The sequence below is a fragment of the Protomyctophum parallelum genome (genome assembly GCF_964188405.1).
Source record: "Protomyctophum parallelum genome assembly, chromosome: 11".
Lineage (NCBI taxonomy): Eukaryota > Metazoa > Chordata > Actinopteri > Myctophiformes > Myctophidae > Protomyctophum > Protomyctophum parallelum.
This window is the reverse complement of record NC_139707.1, coordinates 28447556-28470055: the sequence shown is the minus strand read 5'-3', so window position 1 is coordinate 28470055 and position 22500 is coordinate 28447556. Positions and strand designations below refer to the sequence as shown.

Here is a 22500-nt window from a genome sequence, read left to right as displayed (position 1 = left end):
AGCTACAGTCTAGTGGCCATAGCCTTCGGTAATTATGAAATAGCGATGCTCTCATTTGCTATGGATTTAGATGTGTGAACTGCAAAGTCAGTGATGAGCTTACTGAAATGCAATCTGACGGTAACACGAGAAAGCTAAAAACAGCGACAGGGTCAGTGTTGATGGCTAGATGTCCATGATTGTTTTGACCTGTTTGACCACTTAAAGGAGTAGTTCACCCAAAAAACGACGTATTTTCTATCAATTACACACCCCATGAAGCCTTGAATTCATGGAGATTGTTTTTGTTTTTTGTCACATTCTTGAGCCAATAATTTGATGACAGGGTGGCTGAATTCAAGGTCACATGGGGTGTGTAATTGATAGAACATGAGTCATGTTTTGGGTGAACTACTCCTTTAAGTGCTATATGTGCTTCGTAGTACAACAAATAGCTAAGATAGCTCTAGAGGCTCACAACGTGAGAAAACTTTGGGGAATTTGCCCACATTTTTGACTCCATGATTAATATGGTTCGTGAGATAGAGGTACAGTGACAGTAGAAGGAGCAGGTACAAGAGGAATAACACAGCTTTTATTAAAATTTAATTTTGGCTACATTTATTCGAGCATGGTCATTTCCAAGAGAAATTAAAAATTCAATAATACTTCAGACAATTCAGGAATTTCATCATCAACAGTCCCTCTTCACCTCGTCAGTGGGATGAATAAAGTGGATTTTTTTTCAACTCTCAAAAATACAGTGTTTTCACAATATCGTATCAAAAGTTCCCCAAATTTAGAATTTCCAGTAGTTGAAAGGAAATAAAAAACAAAACAAAAAAGGAAAAAAAATTAAAATGTCCAAATACCATAGACGCTCTCTATTCATAATTTGCTCCAATAGTCAATGACAGAATCCTTTTTACTAAAATATATCTATTTGTTGAGGAACTATAATACTGTACACTACAGTATGAAATAAATAAAATTAGGAAATATAAAATGAGTCACATAAATAAAATGGTAATCTTAAAATAAGAACAAAATGAAATTTATGTTGGAAAAATCAACAACGAAAAAAAACAAAAAAGTAATACTGACAAAAAAAGGTCATGGAAAAAATACAGAGAATTGCACAAACATATGTAAACTAACAAACTGCTGTCTATCTATGCTAATACTGACATAGGTACTTCAAAAACAAGGTGAAATATTCATTTTAATACTGGAGCCAGAGCAAAGATAACACAGGTCAAACTCTGATTTACACTGTACAAGGATGGCACTTGCAGAAACGCACAGGTGAAAAGGTTTGCATATAAGGCTTTCTCTTGAGAAAATAAAACACACAAAGGCTCGCTCGCTTTAAACAACGGAGCCCTTCATATTTCGATATTTCGCCCCTTCACTCTTTCTTTCACTCTATTCCGGTCCATTTTTTCTATTTTTTTCTTTTAACTTTTTTAAGACTCACAATGACATATTAAAATCACACAGGTTTAAAGTTCCTTCACATAAAGAAATTGTTTGTGAGGCCCAAAATTGTGTGGTTAGTTTGCCTTGCAAAAAAGAGGGTAAAAAAAAACAACCAAGGACATCACAGTAAAAGTGGGCAGACAAAATACAACACTGACAGAGTGCTACCGTGTCTTCAAGCACGGTATAAATATCCATAGGCTTTTATTTTTTTCTCACTCTCTCTCGCTCTCTCTCTCTTTTTTCAAAAGTGTTTTTGTAGTGATTAAGGGGGCAGAGTGCAATTTCCTGGTTTGGGGTTTGAACACAATGAAACACAGAAAGGTTAAGAAGAACATTATAGCACCACACAGCTTTTAGGCCTTAATAATACTGTACATTAAAAACAGCTTCATTTCATTTAATTATAATGATAATCATTATTACTTCTTTTTTTTTTACTTTTTTTTTTTTACTTTTTGCATAATGTGGATTTTTAAACAATCCCACCCAGCTTGTTCTCACGACTCTGATGTTGGCAGTCTCCACATTGCATCTTGAGTCCATCTTTACAATCTTTCAAAAAACAAAAACAAAAAACCTAGAACTCTCGTACGATCGAGCCCTTCAGTTTTGTCTTTCTGAAACAGAGTGAGTTTCATGTTTGTTGGAAGAATGAAAAAAAGGAAATGAAACAAACCAACATGACAAATATTTGCTGAAAGCTTTGTTTTCCTCTCTCTCTCTCTCTCTCTCTCTCTCTCTCTCTCTCTCTCTCTCTCTCTCTCTCTCTCTCTTTCTATATCTCTCTCTCTTTCTCTCTCTTAAGTGTTACTTCTTTGACTCAGTCCGCTTCCTCCTGGTCCGATTTTCCGTCTGTTTTCCCTTCTCTTGAACTCTCATCCATCGAGTGCACCATATCCTTCCCGTCGTCGTCCTCCTCGTCCCTCGTCGAGTCCATCTGCGTGCCCACTAGGCTCCTGCTGTCACCCTCGTCCTCTTCCTCGTCCTCTCCTCCCCGGAAACCTGCCTCCCGTCTGTCTGTCACGTCCTCGTACGCCTTGTCCACGTCCCTCTCTCGCCCTCTCACCCCTCCCTCCGTGCCGTCCCGCAGGATGGTACCTCCCCCGTCCTCCTGCTGGTCCTCTGGGTCTGAGTAGCCCATGGGCGCCAGGCCCTGCAGGTAGGCTCGCCTCATCAGCAGCTCGGTGGGCTCCAGGGGGCCCTTGTCCCGCGCCTCCCTCTCGGCCGCCTCCCGCTCCTCGGCCTCCCGCTTGCAGTACGAGTAGCGGTGGTTCATGTGCTGCGAGTAAGAGCCCGAGTGGGAGAAGCGCTTGCCGCACTTGTCGCACTGGTAGGGCTTCTCGCCCGAGTGCAGGCGCGAGTGCTCGATGAGATGGTGCTTGTGTTTGAAGGCCTTCTTGCAGATCTGGCACTGGTGGGGTCGCTTTCCTACGGAGACACAAGGGGTGAGGGGAGGCGTTACTCTGGTGACTCCACACTGGAGGCACAATAGCAACACACAGAAACATGCTTTCACAGTGAGTCTGGTGGAGGACGTTCTACAGTACAACACACATGCAGTTTGTTCCTCAGTGTGTGTTGAGTGTGTGTTGCGTGCAAAAACACATGAGTCATGAGTTAACCACATAAACCCTTATACTTCATTGTACAATGAATAGCGAAAACAGACAATCTAGATTGTTTATTATTTTGTGCTATTATAGCTTTTTTGGCCATTTTGTTTTACCATTTTAACCAATATAATTTTATTGTCAAAAAATTTCAACAAGGTTCAACAGGTTGAAAGTGGTAATTATTTTTATAAAGACTCCATTCCCATCTATGATGAAGTGGAATTTACAGGACGAGATCAGCTTAGGAAATGAATCACAGTGGGATTGTGAACCGGACCCCACGTGTGTCCTGTGAAATCACACTGAATCTCACTGCAGAATAAAGATGACCTACTGTAAGCTTAACATGAACATCTTGAAGCTAATTTCAGCAGCTGCTTAGGTGGAAGGCCCTTGGAAACGCGAGGCCCGCATTACTTTATGTGGTCGTCTGCGACCGTGGCAAGCTAAGCCAGAGAGATCAGATGCCACGAGCACCAGGAAAGGTGAAACTGAAGCAGTCTGGCCTTACGGACGGTGTGTTTTCATGACATCATCGACCGAATTAAAATCGACTCAGATCAGGCCACCCTTCACACGATAGTATGACGAATGTATTTGTGGGAGGCTTTTCACACCCGTAAATGCCCCCCCCCCCCTCCCCTTATACACTCAGACACAAGCTACAGTAGACACACACAATACACACGACAGTCTCTCATACACACACACACACACAGAGATACACATTATCCATATAGTGACACGCATACACACAACGCACAGCCCCGCCACCTGGATTTACTACTACTCTAGTCTGCACTACCGGAAATCTATTCCATCTGAATTCTGACAAGCAGGATGGGATTTGTCTCATGCCAAACCAATAGGCCTGTGTGTGACACCCTTTCCAAAGCGCACATCCCACGCACACATGCACAAACGCCTTCCACGCCATGTGAAATGCCAATAGTCACACACACACACACACACACATGCAGGATTCCAGACAGCCACGCACTGGAATGTGCGTACACACATGCACACCTCCCCGCATGTGGGCGCATGGTACAGGCCAAGACTCAGACACACGCACGCACGCACGCACGCACGCACGCACGCACGCACGCACGCACGCACGCACGCACGCACGCACGCACACACACACACACACACACACACACACACACACACACACACACACACACACACACACACACACACACACACACACACACACACACACACACACACACACACACACACACACACACAGGCAATTCCTAGCCACAAATAGCCTTGGAATGCCGGCAACATCTTCCATAGTTGGCATACTTAAACTGCCCCCCACCCTCACCCTCTCTCCCTCCCTGACACCCCCACGGAGGGTCAAAAATAAATGAGACAGTGGATTCCTGGTGGAGCGCTCCTGCACTGCATGACAGGGAGATATGAGCGAGGCATGATGCAACCTGGTGAAACAGAGCAGTCGTTCTCATCATTTTCAGGGCCCCCCCCCCATATTTGAACCCCCACCCTGACAAGCACTTGGAATTGTATGAGTTGCATCTAGTTTGACCCGGTTCCACAGATAGATATTGTGAAAACGCTTGTGAGCTTGTAGATCGGCTACACAGGTTTTGCATCTTGGCGTCATGTGAGGAACCCCTGTGGGGGTCCCGACCCACAGGTTGAGAACCACTGAGGTAGAGGAGGTCACATAGTTTGAGGAGATTTAGCTATTTTATCCATATATTATTTTTACTTTTGTAAAAAAAAAAAGGGAAAAAAAGGAGAAGAAGAAGACCCAGATATGTCACACAGGCAAATTAATTAATGGGATGGATGTGTCTCCCGTCGTAGACCTGGCATCCTGACGAATGCCCTGAGAGTCAATGGTGTAAACCTATCCGCACCACTTAAAAGGTATGCTGCTGGGCTGCCGCGCTTCTTGTTCCAATGTGCTCGCTTTATGGTGTAAAGTTCAGAGTTCGGTTTACCTGGAAGACGGCCTATTTATGTCCAGGGTCATGCTTAAACCGAAGGGGGAAACACAACTCTCTCCTATCTGAAACTTTTCCCCCCTTTTCTTCTTGACATCTGTTACCCGGTGACACTCAAAACATGCACAAACACACCGACACAGCAACAGACACGCAGATGCACACAAGCATGTGTTCTCTCTCTATCTGTCTCTCTGCCCCCTCCTCTTACACAACACGCATGTGCATTGTGCACACACGCACGTACGTACGCACACACACATTGAGACACAGTATGAATGGTATTTGTATTTGTGGTGCTGAATGTAAATGTAAATCCTTTACATACTAAAAAAGATCCCTACCCCCTGTTGAAAAGAAAGAAACATGTTAAAGGCCATGGTTTGGAATACAGATAACAAAAGGAAAGAAAGAAAGAAAGAAAGAAAGAAAGAAAGAAAGAAAGAAAGAAAGAAAGAAAGAAAGAAAGAAAGAAAAGGATAAAACTATAAGAACTATACAAGAGTGGGTGCTAAATGACAAAAAAGAAAGAAAAATGGAAAAGTGAAGAAGAAAAAAGATCGCTCCGAAGACAAAAAAATATGAGGAAGAGGAGAAGGGCATAAAAGCATAGGGGGTGGGGTAAAAAAGAAGTGTCCAAATGTTATATACCTGTGTGCTCATATTTGTGTCTTAGGAGGGAACTGGTCTTCTGGAATGTTTTGTCGCACAAGTCACACGCGTACATACCACTTTCTGTCTTCTTAATCTTCTTCCGCGAGAGGAGCGAGTCGGCGTCTGTCAGGTCCTCCAGGCCTGACAGATAGTCTGCGGTGCCGTCCAGTAGTTCCCCCTGCGTGGGACAAGAAGATGAGTCTAAAATAATCCACACCTGTCACGTCCTCTCCTCCACACCCTGGAACACACTACTGTATATGGGGCTATGACAGGCCAGCATTTTATTGCAGATTATTATTATTATTATTATTATTAATAATAATAATTGAATAATCAAGAATAAAAGCTGCTCCCTCTTTTAATTTCAGTGCCCGGATCTCCTATTTTTTATCAGATGTCTTATCATGTCTGATCCAAGAGCACCTTTTACTAGTTTAACTCTTTAAACTGTATAGTTTTACGTCTCTGGTGAGCACCTGGTTGCCTCGTTCTCTCATTTTGTAAATATCAAATTGAATAGATTTTTTATGATATAAACAAAATCAATTAGTCTGTTAAACCCACCTAAGATAAACTTCATGTTTCATAGTATAACAGTATACTGTAGTACAAAACAAACAAAAAAGCCAACCTAAAAACTTTAGGTTGGCCAATTTTGAAAATGTTCGAAACCTTTTGCCTACAATGAAATGCTTCCAATAAATGTACAAAAATAAATAAAGAACAAATACTAAAAGCAATTTAAAATTGTCCTCCAATATCGAATTTTATACATGATGCTAAATCAATAAATTCAATGAAGTGTTGCACCCCTACACCTGCTGCCTCTACCCCTCCTCATCCTCCTCCTCTACCTCCACCACCTCTATGATCCCTAGTCTGGACAGAGCTTAGTGGGCCCCACCTGGGTGGGTAAGTCTCCTTGAGCCACAAGAAGACAAAAACAAGGTAACATATGGGACATTTTAATTCTTGTGTTGTGGAGTTTCACTGTGATTATATATGTATAATACACAGCCACAGTGTAAACACGGCTAATTGGATTATCTCGAGACAAAACAGACTTCTTTGAATTCTCGAATCATAGAGAAAATAATTTTAATGGTTGTAGAACCTGAGGAAAAAATGTTTAAAAAAATGTTTTTTTTGTTTTTGCTCTGGCAGCTGGCGTAGCTGTCTGGGCACCTAGGCCACATGGCAATCCCAGCCTGACAGTGTGTCACGGGTTCGACCCCCGATCCCAACAACCTTTTCTGCGCGTCACCCCCATCTCTCTCCCCATTTCCTGTCCGCCTACTGTTAATCTATCAATAAAGGCAGAAAAAGTGATTTCACATTGAATGCCTCACCTGGAAACCTGGTTTCCGTTGGTACTTTCTCCTCTGTTGCATTTCAGCGAATGTGGCTGCCCCGGTGGCATAAGTATAGGCCATGTGTGGCAGGAAGCTCATGGGGTCCAGGCCTGGGTAGGGCCTGAGGCCTGGGATGCTGGCCTGGGCTGTCATAAACGCCGGGGGAGGGAAGGCCCCGTGGGGCGGCAGGGAGGTGTACATGTGACCACCGGTGAAGGGGTTGATCCCGAAAATGGGACTGGTGCTCTTCTCCAGATGATGATGATGACCACTGTTTCCTCCATTGTGGCCGTCAGCACTGTGGTACTCCTTCTTGATGTTGACCAAGGACAGTGGCCCCTGTTCCCTTGTCGGAGCCTCCCCATTGCGCTCGACCATAAAACCGTTGGGTCTGGGCCGCTTCTCTCCCACAGAGATGCCCTTGCTGTGTGACATGTGTTTTGGCAGGGACAGATCCAACGGGCTATCCCCATGGGCATCCTCTGAGGCTAGGCTGTTTGGAGTGTAAGAGCTACTCTGTGAGTTTTTCGAAGAAGTCGAGGAGAGGTTGAGGGGTGATGGAGTGCTGCTCCTCAAGTGGTCCATGGGGTCTAGTGGTTTGTCCCCTGTCTGCCTGTTGGCTGTAAACTGGTTGGCCTTTGAAAGTCTGTGGGAGATGTCACCGTTGGCAGAGCCTCCGTGAAAATCTGTGGCAGAGATTAACATGGCCTGCTGTGCCAAAGAAGACATGGGTGACCGGTTCAGGCTGTGGTTGATGTCATGGACACTGCGGTCGTGCAGAGGTGACCTTTTCCTCAGATTGTTTCCATGGCTGTTATGGTTCTTCCACTGGGAAAACCACTCCTTGACAAACTCTTGAGGGAGGCCCACAGCAATGGAAATCTTCAGAAGCTCCTCTGAGTTGGGCTCGGTGTTCATGGCAAAGTAGGCCTTGAGCACCGATACATGGTCCTTGAAGGGGTTGATGGGGCTGGTGGAGCCCCTCTCTGACAGAGCATTAGAGAGCAGGGTGGCCTGCTGCTCTCTGCGGCTAACAGCAACACTCTCAGTTGGCTGCAGGACCGCCTTGATCTCCTCGTTCATCTTACACAGGTAACGCTCATGTTGGTGCAGCGGGATGGGCCCAGGGAACGTCTCCTTGCAGAACTGGCAAGAGAAGGGCAAGAACTGGGCCTGTCCGTCGTGGGACTTATCCTCGCTATCGAAATCAACAGAGTGGTTTGGCTTCTCTTTCTTAATGTCCATTTGCCTCTTGTGGTCATCGATCAGGCTCCTCGCTTCGTTGACCTTCTCCAGCGTGTAGTCAATGATGCTCTTGGTGGGGCTGCCATGTCCGGCCACCTGGAAGCCAGCCCGCGAGGAGGAGAGCGCCAGCTTCTGCTCCTCCATCTGGGCTCCTAGTTCCTTCATATAGGCCCTGAGCTTAGAGATCTCCTCTGGGTTCCCATCCATCTTCTGCCTGCAGACTGTATTGTCCACGATCTGGAGGACCTTCTGCACTTCGCTCAGATTGTTCAGAGAGCCTGGGTAGCCGAGCAAGGGGAGGTCCAGCCCCATGCCTCCCAGGTGCTGCAGGGGGCTTTGGGAAGAGCTGTGGATTCCATGGGGGCTTCCCCCGCGCCCAGCTCCGTTCATGTAAACCCCTGGTCCCCCAAAGCCGTGCTGCGAAGCCATCAGTAGCCGGTAGTCATTGAAATCCATCGGCTCTGCTTTGATGTCGAGGTGACTCTGTTGGTCTTGTGAGCCCAGTGGCCGCCCGTTCTCCAGTTTGTGGCGGAGCTGGGCCAGAGCCGGGCTGCCGGGGGAGGAAGTGGTGGAGTTAGGGGAGGAGCCAGGCTTGCCACTGTTTCCGTTGCGCACTCGTCCATTGACGGCGATCAGGCCGATGCATTTCTTGCTGCTGATATGGGAACTGTAGGATCCTGAGTGGGAGAATCGCTTCTTACAGTTGGAGCACTCGTATGGCTTCTCACCTGAAAACAGAAAATATGCAGTGTTACTCGAGCTTTTTGTAATGAAATGTGCACCATTTAATGTACCATGTCGATATGGTAATGACATTAAATAACATTAATGATACCAGAATGATTTGGTATGAATTATATGTAATGAAACAGGATTAGTAAAAAGTTAAAAGGACAAAGACAAAATCATGTATAGTTAATTGGAGCTTAAGAAACCTGACGAGAGCACAAGAGCCAATCATCACGTGTGAACATTTCTATTTCTATTCCATTTCCATTCAGCTCTCAGCTTGATGAGCTATGGCTCCATCCATATGGCTGAATTAGTCAGTTACGAAACAAGGTCTAGTGTTCTAAAATGGAATGAGTCATTTACAGACAGAGGCCAAAAGGGAACACTATCAATTTTACTGTTCATGGGGTTCTGTCATTTGAATACATTCTGAAACGGAGACAGAGGCTGTCCCACTAGTCCTTTTAATAATACCCACCACTGTGAATGCGGAGGTGTTCCTTCAGGTGATGCTTGTATTTGAATGCTTTCCCACACTCGGTGCATTTGAACTTGCGGTTGCCGGCACCCTCGTTCAGTAGCTGAGGCTGTGAAGAAGAAACATTTCAAAAATAAATAAATAATGGGTAAATAATACATGTACTGTACAGGACTTTTCATATCAGCACAACCCGATCAAGAAAAGAGTAGGAGTTTCTTAACAGACAGTGGTGGAGATTACAAGGTATTCACACTGAATAGAATATAATGAGTTACATTTACATGCGTATTGTATAATTCAGCCCCAGTACCATATGCACAAAAGCCCCCAAAATATGAGCTTGATTTTGCATCTAAATTCCGTAATCTAACTGATAAAGCAACCCATTCATCGCGGCATTCTGAAAAACCGTGTGGGTTGACTTTGTTCAAAGGTAACACTTTAGTGTAGGTGCATTTCCTCCATTTGCATTTCAAATAAGTAGAGATAAACAAACAAGACAACATTGAAAAGGGCAACAGAGTCCCTCAAGCAAATGTGAAAAAAGTTTAGAGTGGGAGGTGATGTTCACGTCGAGTGGTTAAACAAACAAAATAAAAAATCCCTTCTTAGCTTATTTAGCATACAGTGATTGTGAATGTTATGAATGCGAAGTGAGCTAGAAACTGGAATATGGATTTATTTTATGATAAAATGTGTAGGTCAAAAATCTTCCAGGGAAAAGTAGAGAAAAAACAACAACAACAACAACTGATAAGCAGAGACTCATTTCTTCTTAGTATACAGGGTCAAAATAAAAACATGCTGGAAGACAATTCTGTCTGAATTCAAAGAAAATCTGTGTGTGCCTCTCAGCTAAGGTCCTTGCACTTGGATGCACCGAAGCTTGAGTTATGCCTTTCTGCGTACAACTGTGTTGCGTCCGCAATGCATTGTGAGTTTGCAAATTGGCTATTTTCGTCACACGATGCATATATGTTGCCATTCGCAAGACGTCGGAGCATAAATTAGGCACAAGGTAGTCACATGACCTCAGCTCGGTCTTCCTTTAACTATTTAACTAGGGAGGAAGTACACAAATAAACAAGCACTTAAAGTCATTTGGGGATTACGATACTCCAGATCGCTGGGGAAAAAGACCATCTGCTCCTGTTTAAGGCAGCAAGAAGGAGAGGAAAGGGGGGGGGGGTCAGGTGAAGGGGGGTGAAGGGGGGCTAAAGCAACTTACTGCTTCTGTTACGGTGAGCTCAGGCAAATTTGAGGTCCGAAGCTGACAGGCTTAACTCAGGAAATCTCATTATAATCACAGTATAATTGGAAAATTGAATGATTCACTGCTTATTTACATGGTCTAATATGAGTTTTGGATGGGGAAGGGCAGGAAAGAGGCAACATCGGTCCATTTGGATTATTTCTATTTCTTTGCTTAAACTCCCCCAATTGCTAAATTGAGATTTTGTAACAAAAAAGGCTTTTCCTCCTCTGAAGGAAAATAAATCAAAGTTTGAAAATCATAGGAAATGGCCTATATATCTAGCACTATCTTTATTAGTGCTAGTCTCTAATCAAATCTGTTCCACTTCCAGTTCCAGCAACAGCTGATGTAAAAAGTCAGATGGCCCGGGGAAGTCAATATGCTTGCACATCCCACGCATGCTTCACTGTAGGCGGAAGCTTGGGGGAGAACAACATAATGCAGCTGCTAACAAGCAGTACAGGGTCTTACTCTCCCTTTTTTTTAACCACTCAAGCCGTATATAGACTACTTCATTGTATGACAGAATGCGAATATAGCCGATCTGCAAGCTCATTTTTTGCTGTTTTGGGAAATCTTTTTAGTTGAGGAAAAAAATATGAATTATTTGAAATTTAACCTGAAATGTTCAAAGAAATATTGTTTTTAAATGGTTGACATTTTTGGAAAGATTTTGCCGCAGAATAGGGGCGACATGTGTTTAAGAAAATAAGAGAACAAGAGGCAAAAAACTAAAGTTGTTACAACAGGAGAAAATGACAGCTACGGGGGAATGAACCCAATCATTAACTCCAGAGAATAATGTAATTCCGCACAAGCGCACCAAGAAGCCATGAGGAAACCATTAAAGACATCCTAATTAGAAATTATTTTCTTTTAATAAAAGAAAAAGGAGAAAAATGAATAGAGGGGCAGTGTGTTGGAAACGGTGCGTGTCGCAAACCCGGCGGTGTGAGAGGACTGATTAAAAAAAGGGGGGGGGGGGGTGGAAGAAAAAAAACAACTCACCAATCAAATGTAGAGAAAAAAAGAAAGAGCGGATTAAGAAGAGGGGGGGGGGGAGAAAGAAAGAGAGAGAAACAGAATATCATCATCCCGTGTCGGACTCGTACCTGATCTCTCCCTGGCTTGTGCGTGGCCATATGGCGCTCCAGATGTGTGCGGTGGGGAAAGGTCTCGGAGCACAGGGGGCAGGCCACGCTGCTCTCCTCGTTCTTCTCGTGGCGGTACTTGATGTGCTCCTTCAGCGACGTCAGGCGCTTGTAGCCCCGGTCGCAGTAGGGGCAGGTCAGGAGCTGGGCAAAATCATCTGGAGTGCCAGGTGGCAGGTCTGCACAGGGGGGGGGGAGAGAGGACCAGAGGGTCAGCAGGGGTCAGCTAATGGAGCCCTAATGGGCAGCGAGCCCGGCCTGTCTGCGGTGTGTAACCCGGGAAGAAGAAGTGCTGTGCATTTGTGTCTGTGTCTGTGCATGGCCGGCCCCTCAGGGTTCACTTTTCCCTTTGGCGATAATAAACAGAAATAGACCCGCATGAGAACTGCAAATGTAAAGTGTATTAGCTGCGGAATATAATGAGCAGTGAAAAGTCTATTTCCTGTGTTGAATGTAAGGTAGAAGAAGCATGCTTGCGGACAGAAAAGGGGGGTGGAGGCCGGGGCACAATAAGATGAAGTGCACAATAAGATGGAGTGTATTTGCACAGATGCACAGAGGCCGGGCTTTAGTGAGAAACACACGTCAGTGGCTGTGCATTTGTGAATTTGCAACACCTCATGAATTCCCATTAAAGCCACTTCTTTTATAATATATTGTGTACTGTAATATTGCTTTCTTGGTAGGTGTTCTGGATGTGTCAACTTTAACCTAGTGGGCTGACTCTAGTGTCTAGATCCAGTAAAATGGTCGGAAACAAATAATGTTGCAATGCTAATAGGTCTAGTGCGGTCGGGGAGCATCGCTGGCCCATATGGGCCAATCGGCCATGTGTCAATGGGTGAAATGTCACTGAAGTTTCCCTGTGCATAAGTCAAAGTGCTGCCTGGTGACTTGAGCCTTAAGGGTAATTTAGTTTCTCTGCAACATTCTAATGCCCACAAAACATCATGAGCTTGTAGGTGTGCTATTTTCAGCGCATGCGGCACCGCCGTATGAAGTAGGTTTAAAAGGATTTTGTCTTTTCTTTGCTCTGAACTATTAAGCGTTTTTACCATTTTCATCTTGACCGCTGGCCTCCGGCGTGCCCAGCCGCGTCACCTCCTCCGGGGCCTCTGGGTAAATGATGGCCGTGTCTCCGCGCTGCAGGTACTCGGCGATGCTGGCGGAGTGGCCCTCGCTCTCGTCCAGCTTGCGCTTTAAGAAGTATTCGTCCAGCTCTGACGCACCTTCGTGTCCCTTGACTGAAGACAGGAAGCAGGGGGATATGTCAGAGGCCGATAAGTTAGTCCCCCTAGGCCACCACCCAACCCCACCCCATTTGAAGGACGTTAACATGATGGTACGCAGGGAAACAGATCTGGTCTAATTGTGATGCAGACCGCAGAGGAAACCATTAGGGAGCTACTTAGCGAGGGTGTATACATTCAAGTTAACCATTAACGATATTCTGTAATGGTTTCTACAAAGAAAAATAACATAATAGATAAGAGATAATTTCGCTATTAAGTGATGCACCACTGTTAAGTGAACCATCTTGAGGTTGGGGGCAGAGAGAGGAGAAAAGAACAGGCCTTTAAACATTTCACTTAAATATTTCTCAGTGTAGCTGCAATTTGATTAAGACACAATTAGATTGCCCGGATTCGTCAATTTCGCAGGGGATTTTTCTTAACATTTCTCAAACACTAAATGTGATTAGAAATCAGATAGGAGTTAACGTGGAGACATCACAAACATACTGTATTACGTACCGAACAGCGCTCTGCTGAAGATATTTCATGGCCGTGTCAAGCCTTTATTTCTGTACACTTGCATGCAGATATTTACACTTTAAACGTGTAACTTTAACGTCACTGTTTTGACTTGAGTAGCAGTCGCAGAACCCTCGCTCAATGCTCCGCTCGGCTAGACTGCACTGCAGCCATTATGTTATGAGTCGCTAGACGGGCAAACGGACAATTTATTGTGTCATTGCAAAACCAATTTGAAAGTACATGAACCAAACAAATGAGATTTGGGTCAAAACTCAATTTCGTGGCAAAATGCTATTTGCGCTGCAATCGATCCTGCTCAACTTACACATGTTTGCTTTTGCTCACTTTGATTTGTAAAATCCTGAACACTAATTTGACTCTGAGAGCGCAACAATGGACTCTTTACAGGGTCCATTTTGTCACTATCAGACTTAAACACTTTAAACCCTGGTGGCACTATTATGTCATTATCATAGGTGAAATAACAGATCTTCAAGCTCACATTTCTTTTTTAAATAGGGCATAAGACCATCTTAGAGAGACCTTATGTAGAATCTGAACCATTATTGGATTTATTTATACAACAGTTTGAACATATACAGTATAAGTTTATGTATGTACTGCATGTATGTATAGCAATGGATAAGTGTGAGTAAGGATGTCTGTGCTTGTTTGTATGTCTGTTTTGCATGTGAATTGTGCTAGTCTGTTTTATTGTTTATCTCTTTATTTTTGTTTGTTTTTTCTTGTAGTGTCTGTGGTCACGTAAAGAAAAAATAAATAAAACATGAATGAACATAAAAGAAAAAGACAATAAGAAAGTATACGGTAAGTAACACTCAGTATTTTTGCCTTATCTCACATGGCACCCAGACCGAGTTTCCTGTTACGTAAATCACCTGAATGACTTGCATCAGTAGCTTGGCGAGTAATCCCATCTCGCTATTTAATACTGCTGCTGGTCTAATGCAGGTCTGCAAGCTCACAACGCATTGGAGATCTGCTGTTTATACTATTATTTATAAAATGTAATTTGCACTTTTGAATACTTTTAAAGCACGTTTAAAGGCAAATACTGCAGAACTTTACTGGGGTAGTGTTGTGTTGGGGGCTTACCTGTACCGTTTCCCACCGCGTGGAGAGATCCTTCAGGCCCCAGAGGTTCATACTCGTCCTTCCGTTCATCTGTGAAGGGACAGAAAGGGAGAGGGAGAGGACAATTTAATTGACACTCCAACCTGTGCCTAATTCCTGCTTTACACTCACTCTATATAAAATTTTGCTGGCTGTCGCCTGCTGAAAATAGCAGAATACAAGCTCACAATGAGTTGCGACACGATGCGATTGTAGATCTGTTACTTCCGGCGAGCGACAACGTTGCACGCAGCTAGGTATAAATTAGAGGGCTTAACACAGTTTTTCTTTTCTTTTTTTCCCCAATAAATTGACCGTATGACCGCAACTAGCTAGTGCAACACCCCAGGCTAAGTCAATTGGAATGCCGTGGTGGCGGCGGACAATTCATGCTAACAAGCACTTCTTTCCATCATAATGTGAAGGTATTTTCCACATAACGAGGGATAGGCAGGCCAACGGGGTGTACATATACTGTGCCTATTGTGTTTATTCCTCCTGGGCCTTCTCATGTGACTCCTCAACAGGAGTCACAAGTATCATAAGCTTCCCCTTCAAAGGAGGGATATACAACCCCCCCACCCGCAATAGAGGGGAGCCGTGTGTGCATGCGTGTGTGCATGCGTGTGTGCGTGCGTGCGTGTGTGTGTGTGTGTGTGTGTGTGCGTGCGTGCGTGCGTGCGTGCGTGCGTGCGTGCGTGCGTGCGTGCGTGCGTGCGTGCGTGCGTGTTGGGAGAGGTGGGGACGGGGTGGAGAGGGTTGTTCCCTCCTCTCACCTCCTGGTTGCAGCAGGTCACTTTTCAAAACTTCCTTCCTCATAAGAGTCTTAAACAGGAACCGTGTGTGTGTGTGTGTGTGTGTGTGTGTGTGTGTGTGTGTGTGTGTGTGTGTGTGTGTGTGTGTGTGGCCTAATAGTCCTTTTATGACTCAGACAAGTCACAAGCTTTTATTCTGCTATCATTATGAGTGAAGGACAAGGATCATTTACACATTTTATGACCTGTATAAGCAAAATAACAGCCAAGGTTGGCCCCTGTGCAACCAAACAGCACATCATCCCAGTGTGTGTGTGTGTGTGTGTGTGTGTGTGTGTGTGTGTGTGTGTGTGTGTGTGTGTGTGCGTGCGTGCGTGCAGAGTTGAGCAGTATTTATTTTCATTAAGGTCCCCCAACTTGATATGTATTTGACCACAGACCCCCATCAAAAATATGTTGTTCCACCCACAAGAGAAGATTTGTGCTAAAAAATATATATTCAAAATGATTCATACATTGTCAACATTTTCCAAGATAAATAAATAAATACGATATAGCCGATCTAGAACCTATTTTAATTGGCGATTTTCAAAAAAACAAAATTGACAAACAAAAAGTGTTGGAAATGATGCAACTATATTAGCTGACCCCACTTTGGGAAAACTGCAGAAGTGTAGAAAGGAAGAAATGAGAGAAAGAAGAAAATGTGAAAAAAAAATTGTAATTAATTATTGCTATTCTTTGTACTGTGTGATTGACATACTGACTTAATATTAGACCTATATACATAATAGTAATGAAAAGATCTAAACCAGTTACATGGCTGTATTCTATTTGATTTTACCTTACACTGCGTTAAAAACAATTTTACCCAAAATTATAAACAGCTTGCCAATCTAGAAAATAGCAGATTAGAAAATAATAATTTAAAACAAATGATTTGGCACAGTGCAATCATTTTCTAAAGTAGGCCACTAGGCCTATACCACTATAGCCACTGAATCTGTAATGTAAGTTGGACTGGGGTTTATGGAGGAGTATGAAGTCTGAAGTATGAAGTCGTTGAATGATGAACGTTTAGGCACAAGAACAATAGCTGCCCACACTTACACAGAGTTAAAGTGTGTTTCATTGAAAGCAAATATAAAAAAGAATGAATGACACCCTGGGCTTAAACTGCTGCTATTACCTCACAGGAGTTGTCGCTCATAGTCTACCACACAGATAAAATAAAATGGTGGCACACTAAACGCCTCACGCCAATGAAAGAAACATGTGGCTTCTCCTCTCTGATGGAAAACACTGGGAGGAGAATCGATGCCAGACACTTTACAATTAGTGCCATTCTCCAACATGGGGGCTTTTTGTGGGTTACTTGTCTCAGAGCGGCAAAACAACGGGACAAAAGCCTGTGAGTCACGCCCTGCACCGCTGCCGTAGAATCTACACACTGTACTCAAGTGTCAGTCTATTTTCAGTCAACCCCTCCTTCACACAGCACTTACACTGTTGTACATTACAGTACATGGCATATAAAATGGAGGCTCATTGTGTTTTTCAGTCTCTCTCTTTTTGTTTCTTTCCTCGAGAGACACACAAGATGGAGGTGGACGGTGAAATGAGCATTTCAGTTCTGTTTGTGGTTCTCCTGTTTCGACCTTTTATGCATTCTCGGTGTGAGTCAATCTGTCACACTGCAAGCACCGCTTCTGCTTTTCACTACCTTGCTATAGCTTTAGTCTCCCCACCTTTGCTGCGTACAGTACATGTGTGGTGTTCAAAAATAAAAATGGTCTGGCTGAGCTTATGTGGCTGAACTCTCTGGCTGGAGTATTTTGATTCATGTGTCTCGATCAGTCAAATATCAACAGCTCTGCTCCTATACTCTCTCAACCAAGAAGTGATTTTCTTTGCAAATCAAAGTGTTGTTTGTACTGGCAAACAGCAGCAAGTAGCCTATAGTTGCCATCTGGGCCTATTTTCTTTTTAAGCAATAAATGAATCATGTCTGCTTAAAATGTGCAGATTTCACATTTTCCTTCAATGTTAAAGGTTGAACACTCCAACAGTTCAGATCACATTAAAAAAGACCTAGATACTAAATTGCTAGTTTAGGAAACTAACTGTAGCAGATGTGCTAATCTGGCATTGATTTCTTTTACAGCTTCTCTATGATCATTATCGTCATCATAGAGAAACGCTCTCCACGCTCCTGACATTAATGCTCTTTTCATTTACATTTTGAGCTTTGGCCTGCGTTCAATATTCAAAACTCGGCAGTATTTCCCCAGCTCAGCGGCGCGTGCGCGCACTGCGCCAGGTCATTAGCGGAGACGGATTGGTGATGCCGATCCGTTTTTTAAACCGGGTGTCTCGCATGAGTTCTTGCCGCAGTCTGTATCTGTCAAGCAGCCCCAGAATGGTGGGCCTATTATGCATGTAAATGGCCATCATAAAGCTCCAAATTTCATTTAGGGCCGTTAATGAGTCCTGCAAGGGCCCGGCTCCCCTCTTAACGATCCCGTTTGGTTCCTAATTAAAAGTATTTGTCTTTGTGGCCCTGGTGACACTGGTTGTCCTGTCACTGCTGCAGATGAGTGCAGGAAGAAGGGGGGGAGGTAAAAATGGAGAAGTCTGACTCTGAAGAGGCAGGCTGACAGGCTTGAAGAAGGGGAACTTGTCCATCATTGATATAGGTCTGTTCCATTTATAGGGTGTTGAGCCAAGGTCTGCCCTGGCCTCTCGGTTCAGCTCCAGTCTTAACTCCTGTCTCAACTCCAATTACAAGGAATTTTAGAACAGGTTGTTCAAACAATACGGCTGCATGGAGCCAGTAACAAGGGCCCGTTAAAAAACTACGAAGCCGCGTTTGTATTGTTTCAGAAATCAAAATGAAATATTTTTTGACATACTGTGTGCTCCATCGAGGCTTTGTTCCGCAATACTACGGCTGTGTTCTTCCAAACATATCAGGGGGAAAAAATAACAAGGATACAGTTGAGTGTTTACAGCTCACTGGCTTTCACACAGACAGGATAATGAAGGGGGGAAAAAAGACGGCAAATAAATGAGAGGGAGAACTGCAAGAGGCTGGAGAGACAGAAGGGTGTTAACAGTGGTAGTGTGATGAATACGTGTGAGAGAGAGGTTGGTGGGCTTTGGTTAGCAGCAACATGGCAAAAGCCTGTGAGAGTGAACTGCTGATGGTGGCCCTTACAGCTTCTCTATATGGAGACATTTCATTGAAAGAGTTGAAACTTTTTGACAAAATATTGGTCAAAACATCAGTAATCGATGGTCTGCGTCTAGAACACTTTAAAATGGGGATCAACATCACACCCAAAACTCTGGCATCACTCTAATTGAAACAAACATGAAGTTATCTTTGTGCCCGAGAGTGAGATGATAGATAAACACAGAGTGAGAATGGGTTTCTTGTGTGGCTCGTACAGCGTGAAGTGCTATCTAACATGCTCCAGTAATCAGAAGAAGAGCAATAACTATAATGCCTCTCTGACATAATACTGGGTCGGTGCTGTGCCCTGACAATATCAGATCTACAAGCCCAACAAGGCGGCGCGGTGCAACACACAGTGGGATTGTAAATCATGTTGGTGCACATCACCGGTGCTCAACTAAATATAAATCAGACTTGCTGTGGCAACTATATAGTATAGCTGTCTGCTTGCACTGCAGGGTCATTGTACTCAAGTGATGTGTCTATAACACAATACAAAAGTATTGCATGTCTGGGAGATGATAAGGGCCTTAAAAAATAATTAGTACTTTTGTATATCAAAGGTCATTACACTTCCATTGTGGCCTTGTTAAGATACAGTAGCATTAAACACATGGAATTTATACACTCACTCACGTGCACACAAACGCTCACAAACAAGCACAGTGAAATGCAGTATATTTTGAAGCCAATAACTTTTGACTTCTTCTTGAACTTCTACTTGTAACAGACTATTTCTACATTGCAGTATTGCTACTTTTACTTGTGAGTACTCCTTCCACCACTGCACACAAGCACACAAACACACACGCACGCTCGCACCGAGAAATGCGACGCGGGTGTAAAGTGTCCACCATCGCTCACCAGTGCCGTTTAGGTGGCCGCCGAGGTCGTCGTCCCCCAGACGCCAAGCGTGGTGGTTCTGTCGGCCGCCCCCCTCCGAGCCGCCCTCCTGGCCGCGGTAGGACAGCAGGGCATGTCCGACGCGGGGCGAGGCCTCCAGGGCGGGCACGCCGGCGGCCGCGGGGCTCCCCGCCCCTCCGATCTCCTCCTCCTCCCCGCCGTTGGTGAGGCCGTTCTCCTCCGAGAGCAGTGGCCTTTCATCCTCGTCCGTCTCCGAGCCCGTCTCCACCACATTCTCGTAGTTGAGCACTGCAAAGACACAAACAAAAGACGGGCCTGTTAGGGTTTCAAAAACAACATCCGCCCATATTATAGCTCGTGGCACAGACCGAAAAGTAGAAGGAGGCGAAAATCACATTCCTTGGTTGAGAGGTCGGGGAGCTATTTTTTATTTTGTAGTTGTTTTTGTTCATGCAGCCCAGACACCCAGGGGAGCCAGCTGAAATGGAAGGCCTTTAAATATTACATATAACTTGATAACATAACTCGGCTGCATGGGTCTGAATCCGGAGTGTGGGGGGGGTGGAGTGTGGGGTGGGGTTGCAGTAGGGCGGCGGCATGCGTGGTAAACCATAAAATGCTTGTGCTGGCGGTGTGGCAGAGTTGCCCCCTGATATAAAGGTGCATGAGAAAACCATGCAGGAACACGTTGAAAGAAGAAAGAGGGAGGGTGAAGGAATAACAAGAGGAGAAAAGGAAAAGTAAAGAGCCATGACATCATGGGAACTAGACGCAGGAAAGAGGGCCCTGAGGGTGGGAAAAAAGAGAACAATTTTCAGGTTCATTTTGAGTTCTGTGTATGCCTAATAAAGCAATATTTCGACAAGCTCTCATGCGCCTTATCTCGGGAGGCCACTGCCAACTCCAAGAGTGAGTGGGAAGTGGCTAAAGTGAGGCATTTTCTTGTCGATTGCTAGGGTTTTTTTCTTTTTCTTTTTTTCTTTTTTTTTATCATTGGAGGAGGGATATTATTTAGTTTCCCTTGACAATGTCCAACCATAAACCTTTACATCCCTAACGGCATACCAGTTCTGCACAGGTTCCCAGGGAAAACCAATACAAAAAACAGCTATTCTGCATGTGTGTGTGTGTGTGTGTGTGTGTGTGTGTGTGTGTGTGTGTGTGTGTGTGTGTGTGTGTGTGTGTGTGTGTGTGTGCGTGTGTGTGTGTGTGTGTGTGAGAGAGTGTGAGTGCACTTGTGCGCGCGCGCCTCTCTTCCCCTTTGGGTACATGGAGATTAGGCTGTGCATATCTGTTCATAATATGATCTTTGTCTGACTGTATGGTTCGGGCACTTGCCTCCCGGACAACTGCGCAACAGGTGCAAATTAAAAAGGGGAGCCACGGTGGGCTGGGCCGAAATCTGCTGACCTGGGCTGAATACCAAGAGCAGCGGAGGGGGGGTGGAGGGCGTGGGACAAAACCCCTCTTTAATAAGAGGTGTGACCACAAGGATTTAGGGGGAGTTCAGACAGGGTAATGCCCTCTCAGATCAAAAAAAGAGAGAGAGAGGGAGAGAGAGAGAGAATGAAGGACGGAAAAGAAAGCGCTGAAAAGTGAGACGTGAATGCTCGTTGTGTGGTCTAGGTATACGTTGGATATAATATGATCTCACTCAACGTCTTAACCCCCTCGCTCTCACAGTCTCTCCCCCATTTAGCCACGTCCCCCTCCGTCCCCCTCCCTCCGTCCCCACCCCCGGGCCTTCGCAACAATGGTGGTTTTGCCTTTTCGCTGAAAGAATTTCTGACCCCGCTCTCAAACACGGAGGAGTGAGTGAGGAGGACTTTGGATGAAGAAGGCTGTGTGTGCAAAAGATGAAGACAGGTTTGCATAATTTCTACTTTCAACCCCGCCAAAAAGAGAAGGGGGGGGTGGGGGGGGGGGGGGGGGGGAAGTAAAGTTGTTTCTCGCTCACTCTCACTTTGTGTTTAAAGAAGAATAAAGAAAAAACCCACACAAGTATGTTGAGGGTAATGTTGTATAAGAAAACATTTCTCACAGTATAAAGGAAAACAACATTGCAACAGTGAAAGTCACGTCATCTATTTATAGCACGGCGAGCTGTCGAAGAGAAATGTTTGTAGAGAGACGTGCACCTTTGTTTACCACTTTACGTATGTTGCTCAGATACTTGGCCCTGTGCGTTGTGTCGGGGCTGCGGTGGGCAGGAGGCGGCGGACAGAGAAAAGCCAGTGACCTCCCCAAACAAAAGCAATTCATCCCAGTGTTTGCCTCTCCAGGTCACATGGGCTTGGCAGTGTGGCAGATGTCAGTGAGGGCAGAACAGCCGGCTGGGGATACTCCACTGATGTGTTTCATGAAAGACGGGGCTGATCATTTTATATCCCCCAAAATTGCGCAACTCATACACATGCACCACCTGTGCAGTCTCTTGTTTCTAGTCCTTTTTTTTTTTTTTTTTCACTTTCTAGTTCAGCTTTTATTTTTGCCAGGTTTGTTTCGTGACAGTATACCAAGTATAGAAGTAGAATTTTAAAAAAGCGAAACTTTGGGCTGTGGCATCCCGGAGAGCCAGCTTTGTTCCTGTGACATCTTTGATGGAGCGCTATACCCTCCGCTGCCGTCTCTGCCGCACCTCCATTGTGTGCCTGAGCGCCGCCGTTCCGACCTGCTAATCTCCCAGAGGTCCATTGTCTAAGCCCGTCACCTCTCCACCGATCGATCCTTTGTGCTCATTCATGGAGCCCGGAGACAAAGCAGTGACAACACTCACCCACACACACCACCCCACCACCACCACCACCACCACCCCTTACCCCT

The 22500-nt window shown here is 44.8% G+C and overlaps 1 protein-coding gene across 4 annotated transcripts in view; it reads right to left on the bottom strand.

Annotated features, from left to right (window-relative positions):
• Positions 1 to 554: 554 nt before the first annotated feature.
• Positions 555 to 22500, bottom strand: part of zeb2a (zinc finger E-box binding homeobox 2a) — a 69719-nt gene continuing 47773 nt past the window's right edge. For 3 of the 4 annotated variants that reach the window (XM_083777180.1, XM_083777182.1, XM_083777181.1), the window contains exons 3-10: positions 19678 to 19965; positions 14803 to 14871; positions 12985 to 13173; positions 11891 to 12108; positions 9521 to 9629; positions 7063 to 9038; positions 5708 to 5888; positions 555 to 2889 (exon numbers count right to left, since the gene is read on the bottom strand). In XM_083777180.1, the coding sequence (XP_083633306.1) occupies positions 2282 to 2889; positions 5708 to 5888; positions 7063 to 9038; positions 9521 to 9629; positions 11891 to 12108; positions 12985 to 13173; positions 14803 to 14871; positions 19678 to 19965 (3638 nt within the window). In that variant the 3' untranslated portion in view covers positions 555 to 2281. The remainder of the gene's footprint in view (positions 2890 to 5707; positions 5889 to 7062; positions 9039 to 9520; positions 9630 to 11890; positions 12109 to 12984; positions 13174 to 14802; positions 14872 to 19677; positions 19966 to 22500) is intronic. The other variant, XM_083777183.1, reaches the window with a different exon arrangement.